This window comes from Notothenia rossii (genome assembly GCF_949606895.1).
Source record: "Notothenia rossii genome assembly, chromosome: 7".
NCBI lineage: Eukaryota > Metazoa > Chordata > Actinopteri > Perciformes > Nototheniidae > Notothenia > Notothenia rossii.
In genome coordinates this window covers 74,411,599-74,435,642 of record NC_136905.1, presented here as the reverse complement: position 1 = coordinate 74,435,642, position 24,044 = coordinate 74,411,599, and the positions used below count along the sequence as shown (strand labels likewise).

Here is a 24,044-nt window from a genome sequence, read left to right as displayed (position 1 = left end):
TTTGGAAAACTTCATAAAAATGCTTTTGTCAACGCCACGGTCATGCCACGCCCTCAAACGAGAATACCGCGGTGTGAGACTTCCTGTTCCTCTTTGCAGCGATTCTTCAGAGGTTGGACCATGGCTTGGACACGTGTTTGCTTTGGATCCTCTTCCAACCATCGATTTATTAATTACTGCTTTTTAACTAGCAAGTGTTATTTACTTTTCTTGTATTCACTGTTTTGAACGGAACATCGACATTTTAATGCATGCAAGCGCCAGCCCATTACTGCTGTTAAAGTTAGACTCAGCCCTGTCGTGCTCATGTAGTCTATTTTTTTGCGCAAATTGTGTTGGGTAAAGTTTGCATCAAGTGCCTACCGACACAATTATGTTAAAAGTGGTTAAGTTAAGAGTATGTGTGCAAACTTCCTTGCTTTGTGACGCCACCCAGGCAGTCCAGACACAGTTACCGGACGCACCCCTCACACTGTAGTTAGTTAGCAGTGCGCGGCCGGTCATAAACAGACTTTCAGCGAGTGAACGGCTCGCTGTGTGTTCCGCATTGTGCGTGTATGAAACTCTTAATGTTGTTACTGTGGCATTAGCACCTGTTTGTATCTATATGTTTGCATTTCGTATGTAAATAACAGTTTACAGACAATCGGCGTTGTATATATATTGTTTACAGTACTTGTTTGCCGTAAGTCTGACTGCCTGTTACATGTTCAGTAGTTTCACTTTCTGTCCGCTGTGACTGTTGATATAATTATATTTGGTATGTACGATCGCTATGTCCAGTCTCGTGCTATTGCGGTGAGCTGTGTATAACTGTATCCCCCTGTAAGCCGCCATTATCACGTGTTAAAACACTTGCACTTGTTGCTGTCAAGTGAGCCCTCTTGCGGGCATTTCTGGTATTGTTTACCGCCCCCCCCTCCCCTACACACACCACAACACAGACTATATCACCACTTGCTGCTAAATACCAATCAACTATGTGCAATATGTGCTATATGTGCAACATATATATGCCGTTAATAACTGTGTAATTTATAACTGGCTGCTAATCCTTAGAACCGTTACAAGGTGTGTTTTTTTGCATTTTGTATCTTGTAAATTGTGTAACTTGCTGCAGTTAAATACTATCATACTATGCGCAATATGTGCTATGCATGTATGTGCAATATATACATTATATACATGTGCCATTAATAACTGTGTAATATATACCTGGCTGCTAAATCCTAAGAACTGTTACAGGATTTGTATTTTGGAAAATATTTTTCTTTTATTTTTATTTTTACTATATCATAACTTAGTACTTTTTTCTTAACATAGGTAACATTAAGCTGTCTGTGGCTCTTTCCTGCTGTAACGATGCAAATTTCCCCTCTGTGGGACTATTAAAGGTATTCTGATTCTGATTCTGAACAACACTGTTGTTTAACTTCAGTTAAATACTTGTATATGTGTAGATTAGAAAGAGATAAGATAAAGGATCTGCAGTATTTTATGAAGTATTACTCGCACAAAGGTCAGTTTTATACAAGTAGAAGAGTGTATTTAACTGGTAGTAGGTAGTAGGCTGTGTCGTAGTATGGCTGTCAGCAGGGCCGTATTCAGGATTTCCTAAATACCGAGGTCCTAACATGCTAGGGGGGTTTGGGGGATACCCCCCGAGATTTAGTTTAGATTTCATGATCTAGTAAGGTGCTTTTTAAGTCCTGTGGGGGGTCACACATTGGATAATATATTTATTTCAAACTATGTCAGTGGGCTGACAATTATGCCTTTTGTAAATGAAGATTATTGTTATAGATAGATAGATAGATGGATAGATAGATATATAGGTAGATAGATGGATAGGTAGATAGATAGATGGATGGATAGATAGATAGATGGATTGTTTTGCTCGATCTCAGATAGATGGATGGATAGATGGATAGATGGATTGTTTTGCTCGATCTCAGTGCTGCATTTGATACTATCGACCATGATATCCTATTGCAAAGACTAGGGCACTTAGTTGGCATACAGGGATCTGCTTTAGGCTCGTTTAGGTCCTATCTATCTGAACGCTCTCAGTTTGTACGTGTCAACGATGAATCTTCCATGCAAACCAAAGTTAGCCATGGAGTGCCACAGGGCTCAGTGCTTGGACCTATTTTGTTCACACTATACTGTATATGCTTCCGTTAGGCAATATTATAAGGAATCATTCTGTAAATTTCCACTGTTATGCGGATGATACTCAACTATATTTATCCATCAATCCTGATGAAACCAATCGCCTAAATACAATTCAAGACTGCCTCAAGGACTTAAAAACGTGGATGACCTTAAACTTTTTGATGTTAAACACGACCAAAACTGAAGTTATTGTACTCGGCCCAAAGAATCTACGAAACAAACTATCTAAAGATATACTAGTTATGGATGGCATTAATTTGGCCTCCAGTGAGACTGTAAGGAATCTTGGTGTTATATTTGATCAGGATTTATCCTTTAACCCCAACATAAAATCAATCTCAAGGACCGCCTACTTCCATCTACGCAACATTGCCAAAATTAGGCATATCTTGCCTCAAAACGATGCAGAGAAACTAGTCCATGCATTTGTTACTTCTAGGCTGGATTATTGTAACTCTTTATTATCAGGGTGTACCAAGAAGTCAGTCAAGTCGCTTCAGCTGATTAAAAATGCTGCAGCTCGTGTACTAACCAGAGTTAGGAAAAGGGACCACATTACTCCTGTTCTGGGTGCCTTACACTGGCTCCCTATAGAACACAGGATATAATTTTAAATTCTTCTTCTCGCCTACAAAGCCCTTAATGGGCAGGCGCCATCTTACCTTAAAGCAGTGGTTCCCAGCCTGGGGGTTGCGACCCCCTTGGGGGGTCGCCAAAGATCGCAGGGGGGGCGCCAGACCTCAGATGATTTGAGGCCTAATATCATATTTAGAATAAAAAAAATTAAACAATGTACATATAATTTTTTTCCCTACGTATCATTTTTTTTTACATATTGTAACGCAATACATGATTGGCGCTAAAAGCCTTGTCTATATTACAATAAAATATAGAAATTAATTGATTAACTAAAATTAAAATTCAAAAAATTCATCTGATACTCCTCCGATTGGCGCCAACATTGACGTTACTGTGTCAGCTTTCATAATAATAACAGTTTGCTGCGCTTGCTAGCTAGCGGCCGACTTCATAAGGTAAATATTTTTGTCTAAAAATGTCTGAAAAACGTAAAGGAAATGACAGCTCATCTGCAATCAAAAATAAAATGAGGACCTACCTAGAGAGCTATCTTAACTTCGGTTTCATGGAGGGAACGGACAAAACCCGCCCAGAGTGTGTGATATTTAGAGAGAAGCTAGCCAACGAAAGCATGAAACCCAGCAAAATGAAGAGACACCAACAGACCATGCACCCAGAAACAGTCGGGCGTAATCGGGACTTTTTCATAAAGAAACAACACCTTGCAAAGGCAAACAAGCCAATGGAGATTAGAACAGCGTTTGTTAGGGCTGGCAGCTAGGCCTCTTTCGAATGTGCACTTTTAATAGCAAAGGCAAAGAAACCGCACAACATTGGCGAGCAGCTCATTAAGCCAGCTTGCATTAAGATGGCTGAGAAACTGTGCGGCCCGCAGGTCGCGGAGAAGCTAAAAACTGTACCACTGTCAAACAATACGGTGAAAGACACACTCTAAAAACTAAAACGATGATGTACTCAATTTTATTGGTGAAACAAATTACACTTAAAAATATTGAGTAAATCTTAAAGCTGTGAAATCATTTAAATGTACCTTATGAATTGAGTAAATGTAAGTAAAAAAGATCAAGTAGGTCTAAATAACTACATTTAGTACCATAACATAAAAAAATTGAGTAAATATAATTAAAATCCTAAGTCAATGGAATAGTAACCCTAAGTCAAAACCACTGAAAAAAATGTGTAGATACAGGGTATATGCAGGAATCCTGAAGTCAAATGTAATACCTTTTAAGACCTTTTTTAAGACCCTTTCCATACATTTTAAGACCTCATTCCAACTTTGAGTTCTAACCGGTTACATTGGCTACACACTTTACCTCACATTTACAATATTGATAGTAAGATAGCAAAACTAAACAGAGTGCAGACAGACTACTGAAGCCTCCTTTCCACATGAACTTCAACCTCTCTGTGAAGGTCAGGTTTAACGCAGTATGCTGCTTTTTTGCTTCTGTAGACTCTGTGTTCTTTCATTCCAGTAAAACTCCTCAGAAACCATTAGAAACCAGTATTTGACCAATAAACAAAACAATTGACAAAACTTTGAACTATGAAATATGTTAAACTTTGGTGAGCTTCAGCGGGGTAATGCCATATAGGAGCTCCCTCTCAAATACCCAGGGGTTAAATTGGGCTGGGGCTGTCCGGGGCTAAGCCCTGGCACATAGGACGATGCTCTGACGTCATCACCCTCACACATTTGTCATATGTTTACAAAAAAGGATATATATGTTATGATTTTTTTCGTTCTTAATATAGACTATATTTAGGGTCGATATGTGTTGACTTTACTTTAAAATAGCAGATCTCTGTGACCGGATATAAATTGGCTTAGACCCCGGCCCCACGAGGACGCATACGCAAGCGCAAAAAAGGCTTCCGTTCACACGCATTCGATTCATTAACGTGTCCGTTCACACTAGACCGCTGGAAATGCTGGAAACGAGGCCTGTAAGTGGCGCTGCTGCCTCCCGAAATACACCAAAAGCAGTGAAGAAGACCCCGGAGCATGGTTGCCCTTCTGTTTATTCTCCGCGGTGGACGGCGTGTTCTCCTGCTGTATATCTCTCCGGTAGTCCACAGCAGATGAAAAACACCCACCTCACCGCCTCTTCCAAGGAACGAGGGGACCGTGCGGCAGTTTCCGTAAAAAAAATGTTCCGCCGGTCAACATGTCCGTTAAAGTTTAAATCTTCCGTACAAAATTAGAAAAGTGCCGGTCAGAGGTCTTCTTTGTTATTTATTGAGCTTTCAAACAAATTGATAACGACTCTGTTCTCTGTATAATAATATAAGAATATTTAATAAACGGTGCCTGCCTCTTTTCCTCCCCCTCTTCTGACAGCCCAGCAGCAGCAGGGTACGCGGGGAGAGGGAGGCGGGCTATTTCATCGTTATCAGAAAATGATCATATAGGGCTTACACACGGAGCCGTTGGACCCCCAGAGCGTTGCGTATGCCGGTCTACCCACCTTGGGACCCGTTACCGTAGTCGCTTAGTTCCCCCCCCACAGAGCGGAGCAAGGCAACGAAACTTAAAATAATAAGCAGCATTTTACGGCGCGCGCTATGCATGAGGCCGCCTTGGGGGGTTTCCCGACATGTCGTTTCAGTAAATTAAAGGGTGTTTCACTGTTTCATGTTGTCGTTGCTGTGGACCTTCTTAATACCTTGGAAAATGCCGTTTAATACTTTTTAATACTTTTTAATAGCCTTAATTTTCGCTAAATTGATTTATCAACTTTTAATACTTTTTAAGACCCCGCGGACACCCTGAGATATCACTTAAATGCTAGGTAGATGTAACTTTAAAAGGAGACTATTATTTAACAAAACAAATGTGTGAAATGTACTCAATTTTCTTAACTACATTTAGTTAAAACTGGTCTATTAATTATATAAATATAGTTACATTTACTTATTTTTTTTAATGTATTTACCCTTTACTCCAGGAGTGCTTTACCTGAGGTCAATACTTCTAATAAAACATAAAGCAATTGTACACATTGACATTTTAATTACACATTTATTGTTCAAATTTGACCAGTATAAAACATGACATTAAGTCTCAACCTGGTTTACTTTGCACATTACATTTGTAACAATTAGGGGCTGTTCTTGACACAATAAAATCTTATTCAACTAACACTCATAGAAATGTGATGACTAATCGATTAAATCAACAGATTATTCACAAAGAATCACACAAAAACACCACTTTAAATTTAAATTTAAATTCTTACAAATAAGTCATTTACCATGAAAAAAATACATTAAAAGATTACTAATTGACTTAAGAAATCTTTGTCGAGCAAAACCACCAATAAAGTCGACTAAGAAGGGGCAGCCCTGGTAACAATGTCCAAGCTATAAAAACGATTAGCTGAATTGAGCTCTGCATATAACTAAGCAGTCCTTTCAACACGGGTAAAATGCAACAAGACCAATTGCAGCAGAGAAATCTTAGCATTAATGGAAATCTCAACTTGGAATATTTAACACTTTTAGGCATTTTATCTAGCTTAACTTTCAACCAGGTATATTTTTGCCAATGAGCATGTGAACATTTCCATTGAGCTATGGGAGCAACGGGCAGAACGGAACTCTGCATACGACTGAAATGCACCAAGAACAGTGACACTTTAAAACAATACCAGTCCAAAATGCATTCTATCAATGGAACTCTCAACTCGTACCTTTTAGCATCTTGCTGAACAGTAGTGGGCAACTACATATGCAGGCAATTTTTCAGTGTCTGAACCTTGGTTGAAAGGTTGCCAGGATCCAGCTCCAACAGTAGTTTTTGGAATACCTCAAAACTATATTTGAGATTCTTGGGGTATCTCAGATCCAAGGCATAAGTTAGTCCCAACAGATAGCAGCAGGCTCTGCTAAGATCCCCAAGACTTCTGAGGACAGGAATGCCCTCAATCACAATCCCTACATCAGTAGGTTCATCGACTGACCCATCTTGGTTCTGCAGCAGGTAAATCTTCATCACCTCCTCTGCCAACTCTTCCTGTACACTGACAGGTGCATCAGCAGCATCCTGCAGACATTGAAAAGATAACTGGTTAGTGCTTACTTTCAGCCTGCATGTTACAAGACAAACAAAGAGCAATTCCTCACTGCTCACTCACTATGTTATTGATCGTCTCACAGTCATCCATGATTACATTATTTAAAACTTCAAAACTAACACTGTTAAAAATCCTGAAAAATATTGTACTAACGAGGGCTGCAGCTATATAGTATTCTAACAATTCATTCATTAATCGGATAATACATTATTTTGCTTGATTAAATGAGTAATAGTAAATATAGAAAATAGAAAATAAGACCGGCCTCTTAAAATGAACAACAAGAAAAATCAATATTGTTATTTTTTTAAATTGAATACAATAATATTATCTGTCAAAACTAGACATTAAGTTTTAAAGAACCGTTTTTTTTTTTAATGCAAAAACTAATAATTATTATTGTTTTTTTATTTCAAATAACAAAACAAAAAAAAAGGTATACGTCTTCTGGGCTACTCATAGAAGGGTACTATAATTGTAACTGATCACTGCACATCTGTATCGGCCTCGGTCTCACCTCTATGCCACGCTGTCTGTCTGTTTGTCTGCTTGACTGAGTGGTGTATTTCTGTCCCACTGCCCGATCATTTTTAGTTTTTTGAGTTACTCGAATAATCATTTCAGCCTTAGTACTAACCTCAAAGTCCTTGATCAAGGCACTCGCATCTTCTCCAAGATGGTCCATGAGACATCGGATGACAACCTCTCGTTTTCGCTGAATGGGGATTCCACTCTGCAGAACAGAGCAGTCTTTCAACAACTAATACAATGTATTACTCTGCACATTACTCAAGCTGAATTGTGCTTTACTGTAACAACTTTAATGTCAAACTGTTTCAATTGAATTAACATTAAAGAAATGAAACATTGTCAGCATAGTATGTTGTGGAGGGATGCAAAGTAGGTGCAAGAATAAAACAAAACATGGAACATTTGGCATATGAACAGAAGAACGAGAAGAAGCCAACGCTGATTGATATATATACATTTACATGGTGGTGGGGTGTCTAGAAGATGTGAGATATTGAAGGGCAGAAAACTAAGGAAGAAAAGCAATAACTGTTAAGGAAGACATGAGGATGAATAATATGAGAAGTTTGCAAGTAAGCAAGATTTGAACAGGAAAGAGAGTCAGAGGGTTTAAAGAGGAGTGTTCGGATTAGGATAAATGAATATCTAAAGTAATTATTGATTGTAATTAACTTACACAAAGGAAATAAATGCAATTGAGACAGGTGGAATTATTAAGGCAGTTAAGAAAGTAACTGTATAAGTGGGGGATAACATGTTAATACCTGAAGTAGAATACTCATTTTTGCCCGATGTCGCTCTCCGACAGCACCCTTTTTCCCTTGGAACATGGACAACAGTTTTGGGGAATAGAAGTCCAACATTGACATGAACTTTGGCTCAAGGTTCAGTGTGGTGATCCTCTGAAACTCTGCGCTGACCTGAAAGAGAGAGATGAGAAAAGAGAAAAAAATACTTATGATTAAATTCATTGTAATTTCAATCCATCAAAAACTAAAGTCCATATAGCTTTCAATAGGATGTAAAATATCACCGAATGTCAGGGAACAGGGTTACGTTGGTAAGCTAACGTGTTGTTGTGATGACGTAATCAAAAAGCGGCGACAAGCACGGCGCGCGACCATGCTCGCGGCTGGCTCACAGCCAACATGTCTGGCGCTTGGAGATATTTAAAAAAAATCAGAGAAAGAGGCGCAGATTGCGATTTGTAAAACGTGTTCAGCTGACATTTCTCGAGGGGGTGTAACTGCAAAGACTTTCACCACTTCAGGATTACTCCACCACTTGAAATCAAAACACCCGGACAAATATGCGGAGTAAGATCAAATCACAAGCACTGACAGCGAGAGACTGTTCAGCGCTGCCTCTCATGTGCTTGATGAGAAGAGGATGAGAAGAGGAACAGACTTATGGCTGATAAAGCAGAGAAGCTACTGTTCATTAAAAATAACCTCCCACTTTTCCTTAATAAGTAGACAAGGCTGGCTTATCATAAGCTTATCTAGTTCTACATGTCTACTCTATACCCACTTTCCTGAACAATTTTCATTGTGAGTTATAATTCACCATCTCAGGTTATCATTAGGGGGAAATGACAGCAGCACAGTGTTCAATATATTGTACTTTCGGTATCTAAAGGATACAATGTTGTTTTCATTGCTCATGAGGACAGACCACCTTATTTGCAGATTCTTGAAATTGTAATTTAATTTGTAATTGATTGTGGATTTTGTATCCAGTTTTCACTTTATGTATCTTTATACAATGTTTACTACTTTGCTTATGAAATTGAATTGTAATTTCATTTGTAAATAGTTACATTCATGTGGATTTATCCAGTTTGCACATTTGTATGCATGCACTTATAGGTGCATTTGTTGTTGTTGAAGGCCTGGCTGTTAGTCTTTATTTACACTATTTTGTTGTAGGCCTACTGGCTCAGATGTTTATGCAGTTTTAAAGCACCTTGGCTTTGTTCTGAATGCACTTTGTTGTAGTTATCCTACAGAGAAAAGAAAATGCACTTGACTTGGAATGAATGTACTGTATGCATTCAAAAGTGCTGAATAAATGTTTTATGGACCCATAATAGTGATTATTATTTAAGTTAAGTTTTGCCATAATCATGTCTTTTTCCATAATCAGGTGGCTGAACAACATTGGTAAAAAATGTATACATTATATATATATATATATATATATATTTCTATTAATCATTTTCGGCCTTTCGGCTTTCGGTTTTTGGCCAACTGTTTCCTATTTTCGGTATCGGTTTCGGCCAAGAATTTTCCATTCGGTGCACCCCTAATCACTGCTTATGTTTCTAAGAAATGCTTCCTGGTCTTTGCAATCAAACATGGTCAAAATCAAGGTGCAACTAATTTAGCTTATTCACCGATTGTTTCAGTGTTTAATAAAAGAATGACATTCACCTCCTCTGTTTTGTTTTCTCGGTTCAACTTCTCTCCGTTAGCGCAGTCGGTGCTGTGAAACAGATATTGAAAATATTTATCATGCTTCACAAAAAAATATTCAACTTTACTTGCTCTAGCCATCATCAAGTGTTCCCCCATCAATATGACAAAACATAAGTTGGGCAAGGAGGCCACTCCTCTTAAGAAAATGCAATGCCTTATTAGAATAATGATGAAACAGTTTCATAAGCATATAGGCAAGAGTGTGTGTGTGTGTGTGTGTGTGTGTGTGTGTGTGTGTGTGTGTGTGTGTGTGTGTGTGTGTGTGTGTGTGTGTGTGTGTGTGTGTGTGTGTGTGTGTGTGTGTGTGTGTGTGTGTGTGTGTGTGTGTGTGTGTGTGTGTGTGTGTAAATAAACTAACAGCCACCTTACACAAACAAGGTGCATTTATCTTTATACTTTTGCCGCGAGACTGTTGAGCCGTTATTCCTGCATGGCGGGACATGCAGACACACATATTCGCAGTCGCCGTTGTGTTACACTTCAGGCCGGCATGCCATCTAATATCTTCACACACTGGGGCAGCATTATGCTGGCATTGTCTGGTTAAGTATTACAAAGTAGACATAATGGCGGATCTTCTTTACTACAGCATTTCTGAATAACAGTGTAAAAGGGGCTTAAAATAAACAGCTAACTATGCTACACAGACATGTTGGTTAGGTACTTGAAACAACATCTGCGGACACAGCAGGTGCTAATGTTTCTACTTTTTACTCGAGTAAAACGTTAGTTTCACTTCACCTGGTTGACTGTGTCCACCATGCGTGTGTAGAAGCGGACAGAGAAACTAGCTAGACTTACGACAGCATGGCTGCAAGTGTGACAGTATTTAGATAATTACACGCTATAAAGTTGTATATGCACAAAGACAGGGTCAATATTTCATTAACTTTTGCTAGCTGGCTACTTACAAGGATTTTCAGGGACTTTTCCTGGTGGTTCTCGTCGTGCTGTTTTCCTTTCTTGGTTTCCACATGTGGCGCAGATAGAAAATAAAAAATGTTTCCCATGAGCACTGTATTTGCGCGCGATTGTTAATGGGGTCCACTCATGACGTTTAGCGTAATTTACTCAATGTCTTAAATTGTTGTTAAAGATGAAGAATATTGATTTGGAATGAGTAATAATTGCTGTTCCTGAAACTGATCAGTATAATTAGCCAATTCTCAAATATTTTGACTGAAATTTACCAAATATATTAAGGATATCTTAAAAATATAATTTGTTAGTCAAATACTCATTTATTTTCGTGTAATCAACTTAAATAATAGTAATAATCTTACACAAATTTAACTGTTGGATTTTGAAGCATTTATTTTGGTATGTCCAACTCAAACAATTACTTTGGTGATATTTAGAGATTTTATTAAGGTAATATAGCTTTTTATTATTGTGATATCTACAAAGCCACTGATTTAGTTTTTAGAGTGCAGAATTGAGAAGATGGCAAGTAACTGCGAGCTGCAGCTGCTCGAAAAGCTTGGAAAGGGGCCATTTGCCATACAACTTGATGAAACCACAACTGTAGCAGACGAGGCTGTGCTGATCGTTTATGTGAAATATATAGATGGGGAAGATTTGAAGCAGGACATTCTTATGTCAGTCAACCTTACCACTACCACCCGGGGTGAGGACATTTTTACTGCAGTGGATTCTTACCTCTCATCCCACACGCTTTCCTATGAGAATTTAGTTGCATGTTGCACAGACGGAGCTGCCTCAATGATGGGGAAAAACAAGGGATTTAACAGTCGCTTGAAAGAAAAGGCCCCACACTGCACAATATTTCACTGTGTGATACATCGCCAGGCCCTGGCCAGCAAGAAACTGCCAGAAGACCTCAGCGAAACACTCTCAACTGTTATTAAAATAGTCAATTTCATCAAAGGTCGCCCCACCAACAAGCGTCTATTCGCAGACTTGTGCGAGGATGAAGCGCGCCAAACCCTCCTCCTGCACACCGAGGTGCGCTGGCTCTCACTTGGCCGAGTGCTGGCACGCTTTGTAGAACTGAAGGAAAAAATTGAAGAGTTTCTACAAACACTGTCAGAGCAAGTGACTGAGTCATTCTGGATTAAAACAGCATACCTGGCCGACATCTTCAGTCTCTACAATGAAACAAACAAGCGTCTGCAAGGCGTGGAGTCCAACATTCTCCAATGATGCATTTGTGCGCAAACTGGAGTACAGGGTCGAGAAAATGGAGAGGGGGGAGCTGCAACAGTTTCCACTACTGCTGAAACAACCCCAAAACAATCCTGAAACGGTGCCTGTACGTCGCGAGTTCATCCGCCATATGAACGCACTGCAAACGGAAATGCAATCACGGTTCGCTGACATGTCTCCAAGGAATTGTGGGTTTTAGATCCCTTTATTAGACCCTCGAGAAAGACGCGATTCTGCGATCGCAGAATTTCCCGCATAATCAGCAAAATGCCGCAGATTTTTAAAAGTCCGCATATTTATCAAAAGGCCGCATAATCCCCGCATTTTTCCACACAAAGTTGAGAAAAAAAATTAAAAAGTTAATTCGTCTTGACGAGTAATGATGATGACGCAACGTCATCAGCCCGCGCATCACAGAAGGCAAACACCGTCGTGTGAAGGTGTGGAATTCACACACCAAGATGAACAAATCGAATCCATCACATTTACCCAAGAACATTTCAGCTAAAGACCGGGCAAAGCAGTACCCCAATGTCTTGCACGAAAGTGGGGGGAAACTGTTCTGTACCCCGTGCAACTGTGTGTTGGAGCATAAAAGGAAATCGACTGTGAATACCCACTTCGATTCGCTCAAACATTCAAAAATGGTTTCTGCTGCGAACAAGAAAGCCAAACAACTCACGCTCACAGAGGCTTCAACCTCCAAAACCCTTTCGAGGGTTGCAAGAAACGAGGTGAGTAGCCTACAATATTGAAGCTGGTCAGATAAAGAACGAGTAAATGAAAACAGAATGATGAGGAGGTGTGTGTGTGTGTGTGTGTGTGTGTGTGTGTGTGTGTGTGTGTGTGTGTGTGTGTGTGTGTGTGTGTGTGTGTGTGTGTGTGTGTGTGTGTGTGTGTGTGTGTGTGTGTGTGTGTGTGTGTGTGTGTGTGTGTGTGTGTGTGTGTGTGTGTGTGTGTGTGTGTGTGTGTGTGTCTTTCTGTGATGTAGCTTGCTTCTAGTATGCTTGTTTATCATAGCAACTCTTTAAAAGTGCTCCCTTTCATTCAGTAGTAGCCTAGTAACAGGGTGCGGGAGAATAATCACCTTTTTTCCGCTTCCCGCATATTTCGCAACTTTCCGCATATTTCGCAACTTTCCGCATATTACGCAACTTCCCGCAATTTTCCCGCATAAAATCACATAAAAACCCCGCATTTTTATCGCATAATCAAGGATTTTAGCCCGCATAATCAATGATTTTAGCCCGCATAATTAAGGATTTTGGCCCGCGTTTTTCTGGAGGGTCTACTTTATTGCCAACATTGAGGATGTGGAATACCTGGATTGCGAAGATGAGCTCACCGACATCCAAGCTGACTCGCTGTCAAAGAAATACTTCCAGGAAAAAGGATTTTCAAAGTTTTGGATTCTCAAAGGACCAAGCCTCGCTCCAAAGATCACACTGCATGCCACGACCAGGATTACACTCCCATTCAGTACGACATATCTATCAGAAACAGCCTTCAGCGCACTTGTTGCCATCAAAACAAAAGCACGCAACACACTGGACGTTCACAACGACTTTAGACTGGCTGTCACTCACATTACACCGGACATTCCATCCCTGGCTGCGGGCGTGCAAGCCCAAGGTTCACATTAATGAACCTAATTGAACCTCGTCTTCTCTCTGCTACCTGTTCCATGGCAGACAAGCATTTGATTTACCTGCTTAATATGCCAGTTTTTCATTTTTGTTTTATACAGGCCTATGCAACCATATTACCATTTATTTATTAGACATAGTATATTCTTTTGAAGTGTCCTGTTCTTCGACATTTGAAATAAATATGATGCATACATTTGCAAGTTAGTAGCTAATAAAAGCATACAAAGACAGAAATGTATCATTTTTTCTTTAATATAAATGTTTCTTCTGCGCGTAAAGTGCCGGTTTCAGTTGGATTATTTGTCACAGTTGCTCCGATCAGATCGGTCTCCTCGATTTTGTAGATTATTTGCGATTTTTTAATCCACATAAATACATCGCCAAAATCCGGCTTACTTTGAGCATGTGTTTTAACAGTTGAATCCCTTTGTGAATTGTTTCCACTTGCGCCGTCCTTTAATTTCTTGATACAGCGGGCATCCAAATTCATTAATCCTGAGTTCAATAACCAACAGAGTCACTCCAATAGTGCTCCTTAATTACGCTTTCATCCTCCTTTAAGGAAATACTTCACATTCATCCAGTTTGTGACAGTAGTTGTAGCATTTTTGAGACTTTTAAACTTTAATTACCGCTGTTGCCGTGTGCGTGTGTGTGTGTCCGGTGTGTGTGTGTGTGGGGGGGGGGGGGGGGGGGGGGCACGGCAGTCACTACCCGATCTGCCCCCCTGCCCGATCTGTACTGCGCATGTGCGAGATGGTCCGCCATACTGGACAACTACATACGGCAACTGTAATAGGACACTTCACACAGTGGCGTTTGGCAAAGCAGAAAAAGAACACAAAAAACCGGGAGAGATGAATTATTGTTATGACAACGTGACTTCACTATTATTTAACAACTCTTTTTATTGGGTTCTTTTATTTGGGGTTAAGTACATTGTCAGAATAAGTGAGACATAGATTTAACTTCTGTTAGACAGCTATATGCCATACATTTTTGCATACATTCACAGTAAATATTTATTCAGTATGATAACTGCCAAACAGAAGTTAAATCCATTTTCTTTTTGTGCTTTGCCAAACGCCACTGTGTCAAGTGTCCTAGTTGGGTTGCCGTACGGAGTTGTCCAGTATGGCAGATCATCTCGCACATGCACAGTACAGATCGGGCAGGGGGGCAGATCGGCAACAGCGATAATTAAAGTTTCAAAGTTTTGGGGGGTCGCAAATTCCAACAGGAGTCATTTGGGGGGGCCCTGGGTGAAAAAGGTTGGGAACCCCTGCTCTATGGCATACCATCCAACCTCCTCAATAAACTCCAACATAGGCCTATCCAGAACTCTGCTGCCCGCCTCCTCACCCACACCCGCTCCCGAGACCACATCACTCCCATCCTCCAGAACCTCCACTGGCTCCCCGTCCGTCAAAGAATCCACTTCAAAGTCCTCCTCATAACTTACAAAGCCCTCAACAACCAGGCCCCCCCCCCCCCTACCTCACAGACCTGCTGCACCACCATACCCCTTCCCGCTGCCTCCGCTCATCAGAAGCCAACCTCCTATCCATCCCCACCCGCACCAATCACCGGACCTGGGGGGACAGAGCCTTCTCCTTCGCTGCCCCCTCCCTCTGGAACTCACTCCCACAACCCATCAGAGACTGCACCGACCTCACCACCTTCAAAAAACTCACCTCTTCAATCTGGCTTTTCATGTGTGATTGTTTTTGTATTATTTGACTTTAACTTTAACTATATATTTATTTGTTGTTCCTTTCTTCTCTTTTCTTTTTTTCTTCACTATTATCTGTAAAGCGTCTTTGAGCACCTGTAAAAGCGCTAACAAATTAAATCTATTATTATTATAAACAGTGTTGGGTGTAACGCGTTACAAAAGTAACGGAGTTACAGTAATATATTACTTTTTGCTGTAACGAAGTAATGTAATGCATTACTAATGAAATTTGGGTAATATATTACCCGTTACAATTCTCAGTAACGCAGTTACACAACACATTTTAACCCAAAATTAAATGGTGTTTTGTTTTTTAAGAATTTACAAATATCGCGAGACATTCCGACACCAGAGAAAAAATGTGCGGGTAGATTAAGAAAACCTGATGCATTGTTTACTATTGGGTTAAGATGGCGGGAGGAACTTTTGAGCGATGGGTGTTCTCACATTATTATCAGTTCATTAGAGAAAAAGAGAAAAACATAATAGTCAAGTGCAATCTATGTTCGTCGGCAGCAAAGGAATTGTCTACATCAAGAAATAGCACTAGCAACTTAAAGAAACACCTGGACCGGTGCCACGCTAACACTAAGTTATTCGAGAGATCTGCCGGCTCGGAGAAAAGAAAATATACAGAAGACGTGAGTGCAGGCACGCCGAAGCAACACAAGTTAACATTCTCTCGGTCTTCTATGATTCTGGAACCACGAGAAGTTAAGAGACTCGTGGCAGAGTATGTTGTGGAAGACATGCAATCTCTGTCAACTGTGGAGTCGCCGGCATTTAGAAAACTTGTCAGCAAAATCCCTGTCAACAGTGGACTCGCATCTTATTCCACTCTTTGTACATGGTTAGCTTAAATGTTATACTGCTGCCTGGTGGTAAAAAGATGCATTGCCTATACATAAGCACCTATCATTACAGTAATATTACCGGTATTTAAATATTATTTAGCCCAGTTATAAATGGAGCATTAGTTTATTATCTAGCATGACTTTAATATCTCTATCTTCTTAATTTTCAGCAAGTGTTGCCAGATAGAAAGACATTTGCCAAAGAGTTGGATAAAGATACTTGCTATCATGGAAAAGGAGCTGAGGAAAACTATCGATGACCAGGATTATGTGTCAACAACGGCAGACATATGGAGTGCTAACAACAAAAGTTTATTGGGGGTGACTGTGCATTGGATCGATGCAGATACCTTGAAACGAAAGAAGGCTGCGATCGCTTGTAGAAGATTTAGGGGTCGACACACGTACGACGCAATAGCAACAGAGCTGGAGGACATTTTCTCTCAATATGGACTTACCAACGATAAAGTGACTGCATGTGTGACGGACAACGGGAGTAACTTTGTGAAGGCGTTCAAGGAGCATCAGCAGCGGCAAGTGGAGTCCGATGAGGAGGAAGATGAGGTGGATGGCGATGGTGAGGCAGACTTTACAGACCTTCACAGTGTGCTTGCCGCCGCCAAAGATAATAATGCCCAGGACGGGCTATGTGTACTGCCTCCCCATCATAGATGCGCAGCCCATGCACTTAATCTAATTGCGAACAATGAGGTTGATAAATGGCTGTCATCTAACGTAGAATCTAGAGTTGTGTATCGTAGTGCTACAGCCAAATGTTCAGCGTTGTGGACGAAGGCCAGCCGCTCCACGGAGTTCCTGGAAGAGGTCAGTGGTAGAAAGTTGATTGTTCCCACAGTAACAAGGTGGAACTCATACTTTGACGCCTATTCTCGGATCACAGAAATTCCCCTCACTGACATCAATAATATCTGCACACAATTTCAAATGAAATGTATGAACGACAGGGAATACCAATTTCTCAAGGAATACTGTTCCATTATGAAGCCTTTCACAGTTGCACTGGATATCTTACAGGGTGAGGACACTTGTTTTTATGGAACGCTTCAACCAACACTAGAAGTTCTCATGGGAAAAATCTTAGCAATGAAAACTGGCCTATCAGCAATGACCACTGGGCTGCCTGAAGTTATTGTGGGAGCAATCAAAACTCGATTTGCCGCAATAATTGACTCCAAGGAAGCGCTGCTTGCCGCTGTCTCACTGCCTAAGTTTAAGCTGCGTTGGGTAAAAGAAGAAGCCAGAAGAGACTATATCAAGATACTTCTCATGTCAGAGTGTCGTTCCCTAACAACACAAGAGCCTGCAGCCCTCATGCCCGATGTCCCTCAACCTGCTGCTGTTGCCTCCAGCGAGGAGGATTTTTTTGCCTTTGACTTACAGCCCGTTACCACAGCTGATGCGCCCATGTCTGTGGAAACAGAGGTAATGTCTTATTTCAATTCTGTCCCTACAATGGAAAGTCTGCACCAGTTTCCAAGACTTAAAAAAATCACACTCCGCTGTAATGCCCCAACGCCATCCAGTGCACCAGTAGAAAGACTTTTCAGTCTTGGAAATCTTGTGCTCACCCCAAAACGCAACCGTCTCGGTGATGGACGCTTTCAACGCCTTCTCCTGATGCGCTTCAACCGTCATTTCAGTCAAGGCGGTAATGGAATAGGCCAGCCCTCCACCATAGAAAAATAAGTAGGCTATAGGTCAAGGCTTTAAGGGCTTTCATACTTAAATGTATTTTACGAGCATTAATCGGCTGTATTCTACCTCTGTTTTGGCAGTAACAGGTTTCCTGTTTATTTGTTTTATTTTCAATATTCCAATGTGTGTGTTAAATATAGTGGAGCTTCATTTGTTTTGTGAAGTATTTCCTACGGGGCCTTTTTTGTATTTAGATTTGACCAGACTTTGTTTGGTAGCCTATGTTCTAGGCGTTGTTTGGCAAATAGCAGGGCTCCTATTTTTGGCCTACGTTGCATTTAGTAGCAATTTTAAGCAATGTTTGGCTTACATGTTAATAGTGTTGGACTGAAAATGGCTGAGCCGTAGGCTATTCCTTGAGGCATAATCCTTTTCGTATTTTTGATAAAGCTTCTTCTTTGTCCACTCAATACATTCAAACTTCTTGTGCTTGGAACTTGAATTAAATAAAAGAAAGTAACAAAAAGAAAAATATATTGCACACCTTGTCATTTCATAATGTTATAGATTTCATTATAGTGAGCTCTAGCTCTATTGTATTTAATATATATATATAGGCCTAGACTTATAAATATTTACAGTATCTCTACTATAATTGACTAGACTTTGATCCTTTGTCTGCTTTAAATACATTTATAAGTTGTTAGTAGCCTTAAGGGCCTACACAGTTGTTGTGCTATACCACATCGCCCTTCACTGGATGTATAATGAGCTGCACTAAACTACATTTTAGCATTTAAAATAACTAGCCATTATTTTGCGGTTATTTTGGTGAAAGTAACTAAAGTAGTGTAACTCATTACATTTCAGAGACAGTAATATTGTAATGTAACTTATTACTTTCAAAAGAGAGTAATAAGTAATATGTAATATATTACATTTTGGAAGTAACTTGCCCAACACTGATTATAAAAGACGTACAAAAGTGCATTTTGCATGATAGGTCACCTTTAAGTAAATAAAGTTGCCTTGCCTTGAATGAAATTCACGCAACTCTTAATATTAGATACTGTGTTTTTAAGTGGCGATGGAGATTATTTGTTGACCCTGCTTTAACCCCTTGACGCCTGAATTTATATGCAATTATGTAAAAAAAAATATTTTATGTGTTTTTGCTTTCAAGCAGATGCTAAAATAAGTGGAGATTATTAATTTGAATTTAGCACATAGAATAGATATAATTTTGGGTATGATGCAAATTAGCGACAACAGGCATTAATGGATAAAATAGTAATTAAAACACATTTCCCATATCAGGCATGTAATTCATTTTATTGATGCCAACAAATAATTTAAATATAAATAGTATTCATTTCATGACAATATGTCAACAGACATGCAAAACTCATGACAATGACAACAAAACCACAATAAAAAAACAGCGTGTTGAACTGTTTGTAATAGAGAGTGTGTGTGTGTGTGTGTGTGAGTGAGAGAGAACGAGAAAACACTTAGAGTGAACAAAGCTGTCTTACTCATGAAGCTGCCATGACATGTCAAACAGACATTCAAAAACTCATGACATCATTCACCATTCATTATAACAATGAAAACAATAACAATAACAAGAACAAAACAGCTAAGGTGTCTCACTGATGGAAATCTCTGAAGCAGTTGTTATTTTTGTTCAGGCACAAGTGAACATTGCACTTCGAACACTTGATCACAGTCTGTCCCCTACAGTTTGGGAGTTTGCAGCGCTGTCGTGAACTTTCAACCACTGGCCAGTGACCCACAGCATCTGCGCGGACTTCCTGTGCTGGTATGGCCTTGGCTGGGCCTCTGTGTCTTTTCCTCTCAAACTCTCTTTCCAGATCTGATGAAGGGCGTCCCCTCTTCTTCTTGGACAAGTCCTTGCCCTGCATGCAGAGAGCTTGTGCAACTGATGTTCTGAAGGACAGCAGATCCCTCTGCTTCTTCTTCGGGATATTCAGGGATTCAGAATCACGCCGATACAACAGCCAGCTGTTGACAATGGCCATATCCACAAAGTGAAAAAAGAACCTATGGTAGTACTTCTTTGACCTAATGTGGATGCGATAATAGGCAATAAGTGCATCAAGAGCATCAACGCCACCCATGAACTTGTTGTACAGGCTAATGATGTTTGGGCATTCCACAGTCATTCTCTTCTTTTGCTTTCTGTCCCATCTTTCCACAGTGGAAACAGGCTGGGCACTGGCAAAAGTGCTGGCAACAATCACCCCTCTGTTGTCAAACCATTTCACAGCTCTAACTTCCACATTTTCCACAACAGCCTGTTTCTCCTCGAATGTCCCTCTGCCCTTCTTCTTCATTTCTCCGTCCGCACTGAAAGTGCAGCCTTGGAGTCGATTTTGCCGCACTGTGCCAAGGGCAGGTATCCCGTTGTTTGCCAGAGCTACAAACAACTGCAATGAGGAGAACCAGTTGTCAAAATATAGCAGGTGATTGAGTGCACCCTGAATGACTTGTGCCAGCTTTAGCACGATGTTTCCGCTTGCCCCAATGTCTGGCCCGTTTGGTGGAGGGTCAGATTTCCCTGCAAAGATGTCAAAGGAATGCACCAGCCCCTTTGTGTCACAAAGCACAAATATTTTATATCCCCATTTGTGTGGCTTGCTGGGGATATATTGCTTGAGACTTGATTTGCCTTTGAAAGGCACCATTTGCTCATCGACACAGAGCATTTGATCTTGCGGGAGAGCCTGGAATTTTGGAAGAAGTGCATCAATCAGTGGCCTGATTTTGAAAAGTCGATCCTCGTTGTTTGGTGTCATGTTGTTGTTGAAGTGGATGTAATGTTTAATTGCCTCCCATCTGTCACGGGGCATCACATCAGCCACATGTGGTAGTCGACATGCACTGGACCAGTACATTCGGAATCGAGGTAAGTGCAGAATGCTCATGTAAACAACTGTGCCAATGAACTGTTCCAGTTCATTACGATCCAATTTCAGCGCACAGTTTGGATTATTTTGGGTGCAGTATAGATTGCTCTGTTCCACAATACTGTCTAGAAGCTCTGTGTCAAAAAAGTCTCTGAAGTATTGGATGGGCAGTCTGACTGCATCGGCCTCAGGAAGAGCGTCTTGCCAAACTGGGACTTCTTTCTGTCTTCTTGCTGTCTTCCACTCTACCCTCTGTCTTTTTTGTTTTGTAGCAGCTGCTGTGGTAGCAGCTGCTCTCGCAGCAGTAGCTGCAGAACTGGTGCTAGGGACCGCATCAGAGTCTCCATCAGTGCTGCCACTGTCATCACTGCTGCGGCTGATGCTGCTTTCGTCACCTGGTGTAAAAAAAAAAAAGGTCACTATTGAAAAGAGCAGACATTTTTATTTATGATTTATGAGTACAGTTGTAAGACAGAAAAGTTCTTTGAAAACAGCTTTCCATACTTTGAGGTCAAGCAAAATGAAAGAAAAAAAAAGCCACTATTGAATGCAGACATCGTTAGTTACATAATACAAAACATGTAGGCTACTCATTGTGACATCCACAAATATTTGGCTAACAACAAAAAGCTGCACAATATTATAACAATATTCAGCGTTTTCCCACTGACTTTTCTGCCAGTCTCGCAATGAATGGGAAACACTGATATTATAACATTATTACTACTATTCTCATCACCTGGTGCAGGTCTATAATCCTCATCCTCATCACTGTCTCCACTCTCACTCAGACAACTGTCCTCACTATCTGATGGTGGAACTCTGGTTTGTACTCCAGGAGTTCGTTTTCCATAAAACATGGATGTGTTCATTTTTTCTCCTGAGCAAAAATAAAGGGCAAAAATTGCATTTATATTCAACATTGTAACTTTATAAGGATTATAGAAAGTTACTAGAATTGTATTTCCTATAGAAATTGTGTATGACTACCGCTAAATATAGTATTGTTTAGATACGGCCGAATGTAGCCAATATGAAGCCGATTGTAACCAATGTAGACAATATGGCCGAATGTAGCGAATTCGCGACACAGAGAAAAACTTCAAATAACTTCTGAAATATCTGTCAAAACTATTCTATTCTGCTTCGTTAGCTGCACAAACAAACAATAAACAGCAAACATATTTTTTTTTTCAATAACTTACCTCAAATAGGAACGTATCTATTCGTATTTGCCTTCTCCACTCATTAGCGTCTAACAGGATATGCCCGCCTTCGTCGACCGGATGTAGCTCCCACTTTGACCGGTCCTACTAGAAACAAGTGCTTTGCAAAACGTTCCTAGGTCCGTATCGAAGAGACATGAACCGGCATTGGGGGAACACATGCACGATCTCGGCTGCATTTTTAATAGAAGCGGTTTGAGGCGAATTCGCGACAATAGGCGTTAAGGGTTAGGATATTTTGCCTTTACAACTGGTGCGCCTTATCACTGCCTGGGTTTTGGTTGAGGTGCAGCCAAGTGCTGCTGCGTTTTCGCGTTTGGCTCATTTTCCTTCCGAAAAACACGTTGTCCACCTGTCCTGTACCACTTGTTATGACTTCTCTCTCTCGCGTATACCGTTAAGACCCACCCAATCTCACTCCTCGTGCTGAAACCTATGGCTGAAACCTATTGGAGGAGGGGCGGGTCTTCACAGCATACGTTTGGGGAACAAAATCAAGCTTTTTAAAAGGCGAGTGGATTTTGGCAGGCAGTGAGTGCGGACCAACGATTGAACGATAAAAAGAACGGCTCTCACCAAGTAAGACTCGGTACCCCTCGTTCGTACCAAAGAGCCGTTCAAAAGAATCGGCTCGTTCACGACCGACACATCACTACTACTTATGACATCTGTTAGTTTAAACTCCCACTTCACTACTATACATTCAAAACAAATAGCTTATAAAATGTGGCACGGCATTATTGATAAAGCTACATATTAGTCTATGAAATAGTTACAACATACTTATCTTAACCAGCAACACCAATAAAATACTGCTTCACATAAATGCATCGCAAATAATCATCAGTTTGTATACACTGCAACTGAACCACACATCAACATTTCATCCAAGCATTTCTTCACTTGTCAGTTGTTGTTCAAGCTCTCAAACAAACAAGCGAGAAGTACATCACATAGGCTCTTTTTGCTGCTACTTTGACAACATGGTTGCAACCGGTTTTGTTTTCGTGCTGTTGATTCCAATTTAAAAAAAAATATTTTGTGAGTTGATGATTTCATAAACTAAGAGTGAGGTACATCTTTGCCTCGCAAATTTTCCATCCAAATGAAGCAACATTTTAAAATCATTTTCAGACAAATTTGACTACACATGTTAGTGTTGTTAGATCTTATTGTCATATATTTTTGCACAGCACTTTGAATTGCCTTGTGTTGAAAGGTGCTCTATAAATAAACTTACCTCGCCTTGCCTAGTGATGACTCAAAATCTACTAGGATTAATAAATGTCCAAAGTGTCTATTACGTTAGTAGGAAATCCGACCTAGAGCAATTGAGCATTAGAATAGAACATGTTGTTTCATAAAGCCCAATGAGAACAAACACGAGGCAGAATCTAAACCGGAAAGTGCAAAAACATGTTGAATCATTAAACATCTGATAGAACAAGAACAAGACACACCTAGTTTTTTTTTCTTCTAAAAACAAAACAATGAGGTAGATAATTGCTGCCATTTTATTTTAAGGAGGGGCAGCTTGGTAGAGAGAGGCGAAGTCCCTCCCTTTCCGGGTGCCTCCATGGGACCCCGGAAGCGGAAAATTATACATTGAATAGAGAGAGAAAACGAATATTTTGATCCCGTTTGAATTGTGCCACGAATGACACATATGATGTTTGTCAATTTAAAAGAACATTTTGCAAGTCAAACATTTTTAAATGTGTCGTAAAACTGTGAAGTAACACATTTTTTTGTGTTAAGCCGCAAGGTGAACTACATGTCTCTGGTCCCGCACAATACGCGTCACCAACACAAAGATGACCGTCACGTTGGCACATTTCACCTCATTCTTTCAGAATGAGAATAAAAGTATAAAACGATGTGAAAATCACTACAAGTCTGGGCAGGTTGAGAGCTGTACATACACGAAAGGGGAGTTAGTCGGTTCTGTAAGAGCCAGCATGCGGGA

The 24,044-nt window shown here is 40.3% G+C and overlaps 3 protein-coding genes across 5 annotated transcripts in view; all 3 read right to left on the bottom strand.

Moving 5' to 3' along the window:
* Positions 1-23,559, bottom strand: part of LOC307013111 (4-galactosyl-N-acetylglucosaminide 3-alpha-L-fucosyltransferase 9-like) — a 29,754-nt gene extending 6,195 nt beyond the window's left edge. The window contains exon 1 of the mRNA XM_079640372.1: positions 23,319-23,559. The gene's annotated coding sequence lies outside the window, so the exon portion shown is untranslated. The remainder of the gene's footprint in view (positions 1-23,318) is intronic.
* Positions 5,781-24,044, bottom strand: part of LOC307013107 (4-galactosyl-N-acetylglucosaminide 3-alpha-L-fucosyltransferase 9-like) — a 96,574-nt gene continuing 78,310 nt past the window's right edge. For all 3 annotated transcript variants that reach the window (XM_079640362.1, XM_079640360.1, XM_079640361.1), the window contains exons 3-6: positions 9,818-9,869; positions 8,150-8,305; positions 7,492-7,587; positions 5,781-6,823 (exon numbers count right to left, since the gene is read on the bottom strand). In XM_079640362.1, the coding sequence (XP_079496488.1) occupies positions 6,503-6,823; positions 7,492-7,587; positions 8,150-8,305; positions 9,818-9,869 (625 nt within the window). In that variant the 3' untranslated portion in view covers positions 5,781-6,502. The remainder of the gene's footprint in view (positions 6,824-7,491; positions 7,588-8,149; positions 8,306-9,817; positions 9,870-24,044) is intronic.
* LOC307013110 (piggyBac transposable element-derived protein 2-like) lies at positions 19,236-23,275 on the bottom strand. The gene is made up of 2 exons (XM_079640371.1): positions 22,058-23,275; positions 19,236-21,247 (listed from the first exon to the last, which is right to left on the bottom strand). The coding sequence occupies exon 2, from the start codon at positions 20,868-20,870 to the stop codon at positions 19,572-19,574; it is 1,299 nt and encodes a 432-aa protein (XP_079496497.1). The 5' UTR covers positions 20,871-21,247; positions 22,058-23,275; the 3' UTR covers positions 19,236-19,571.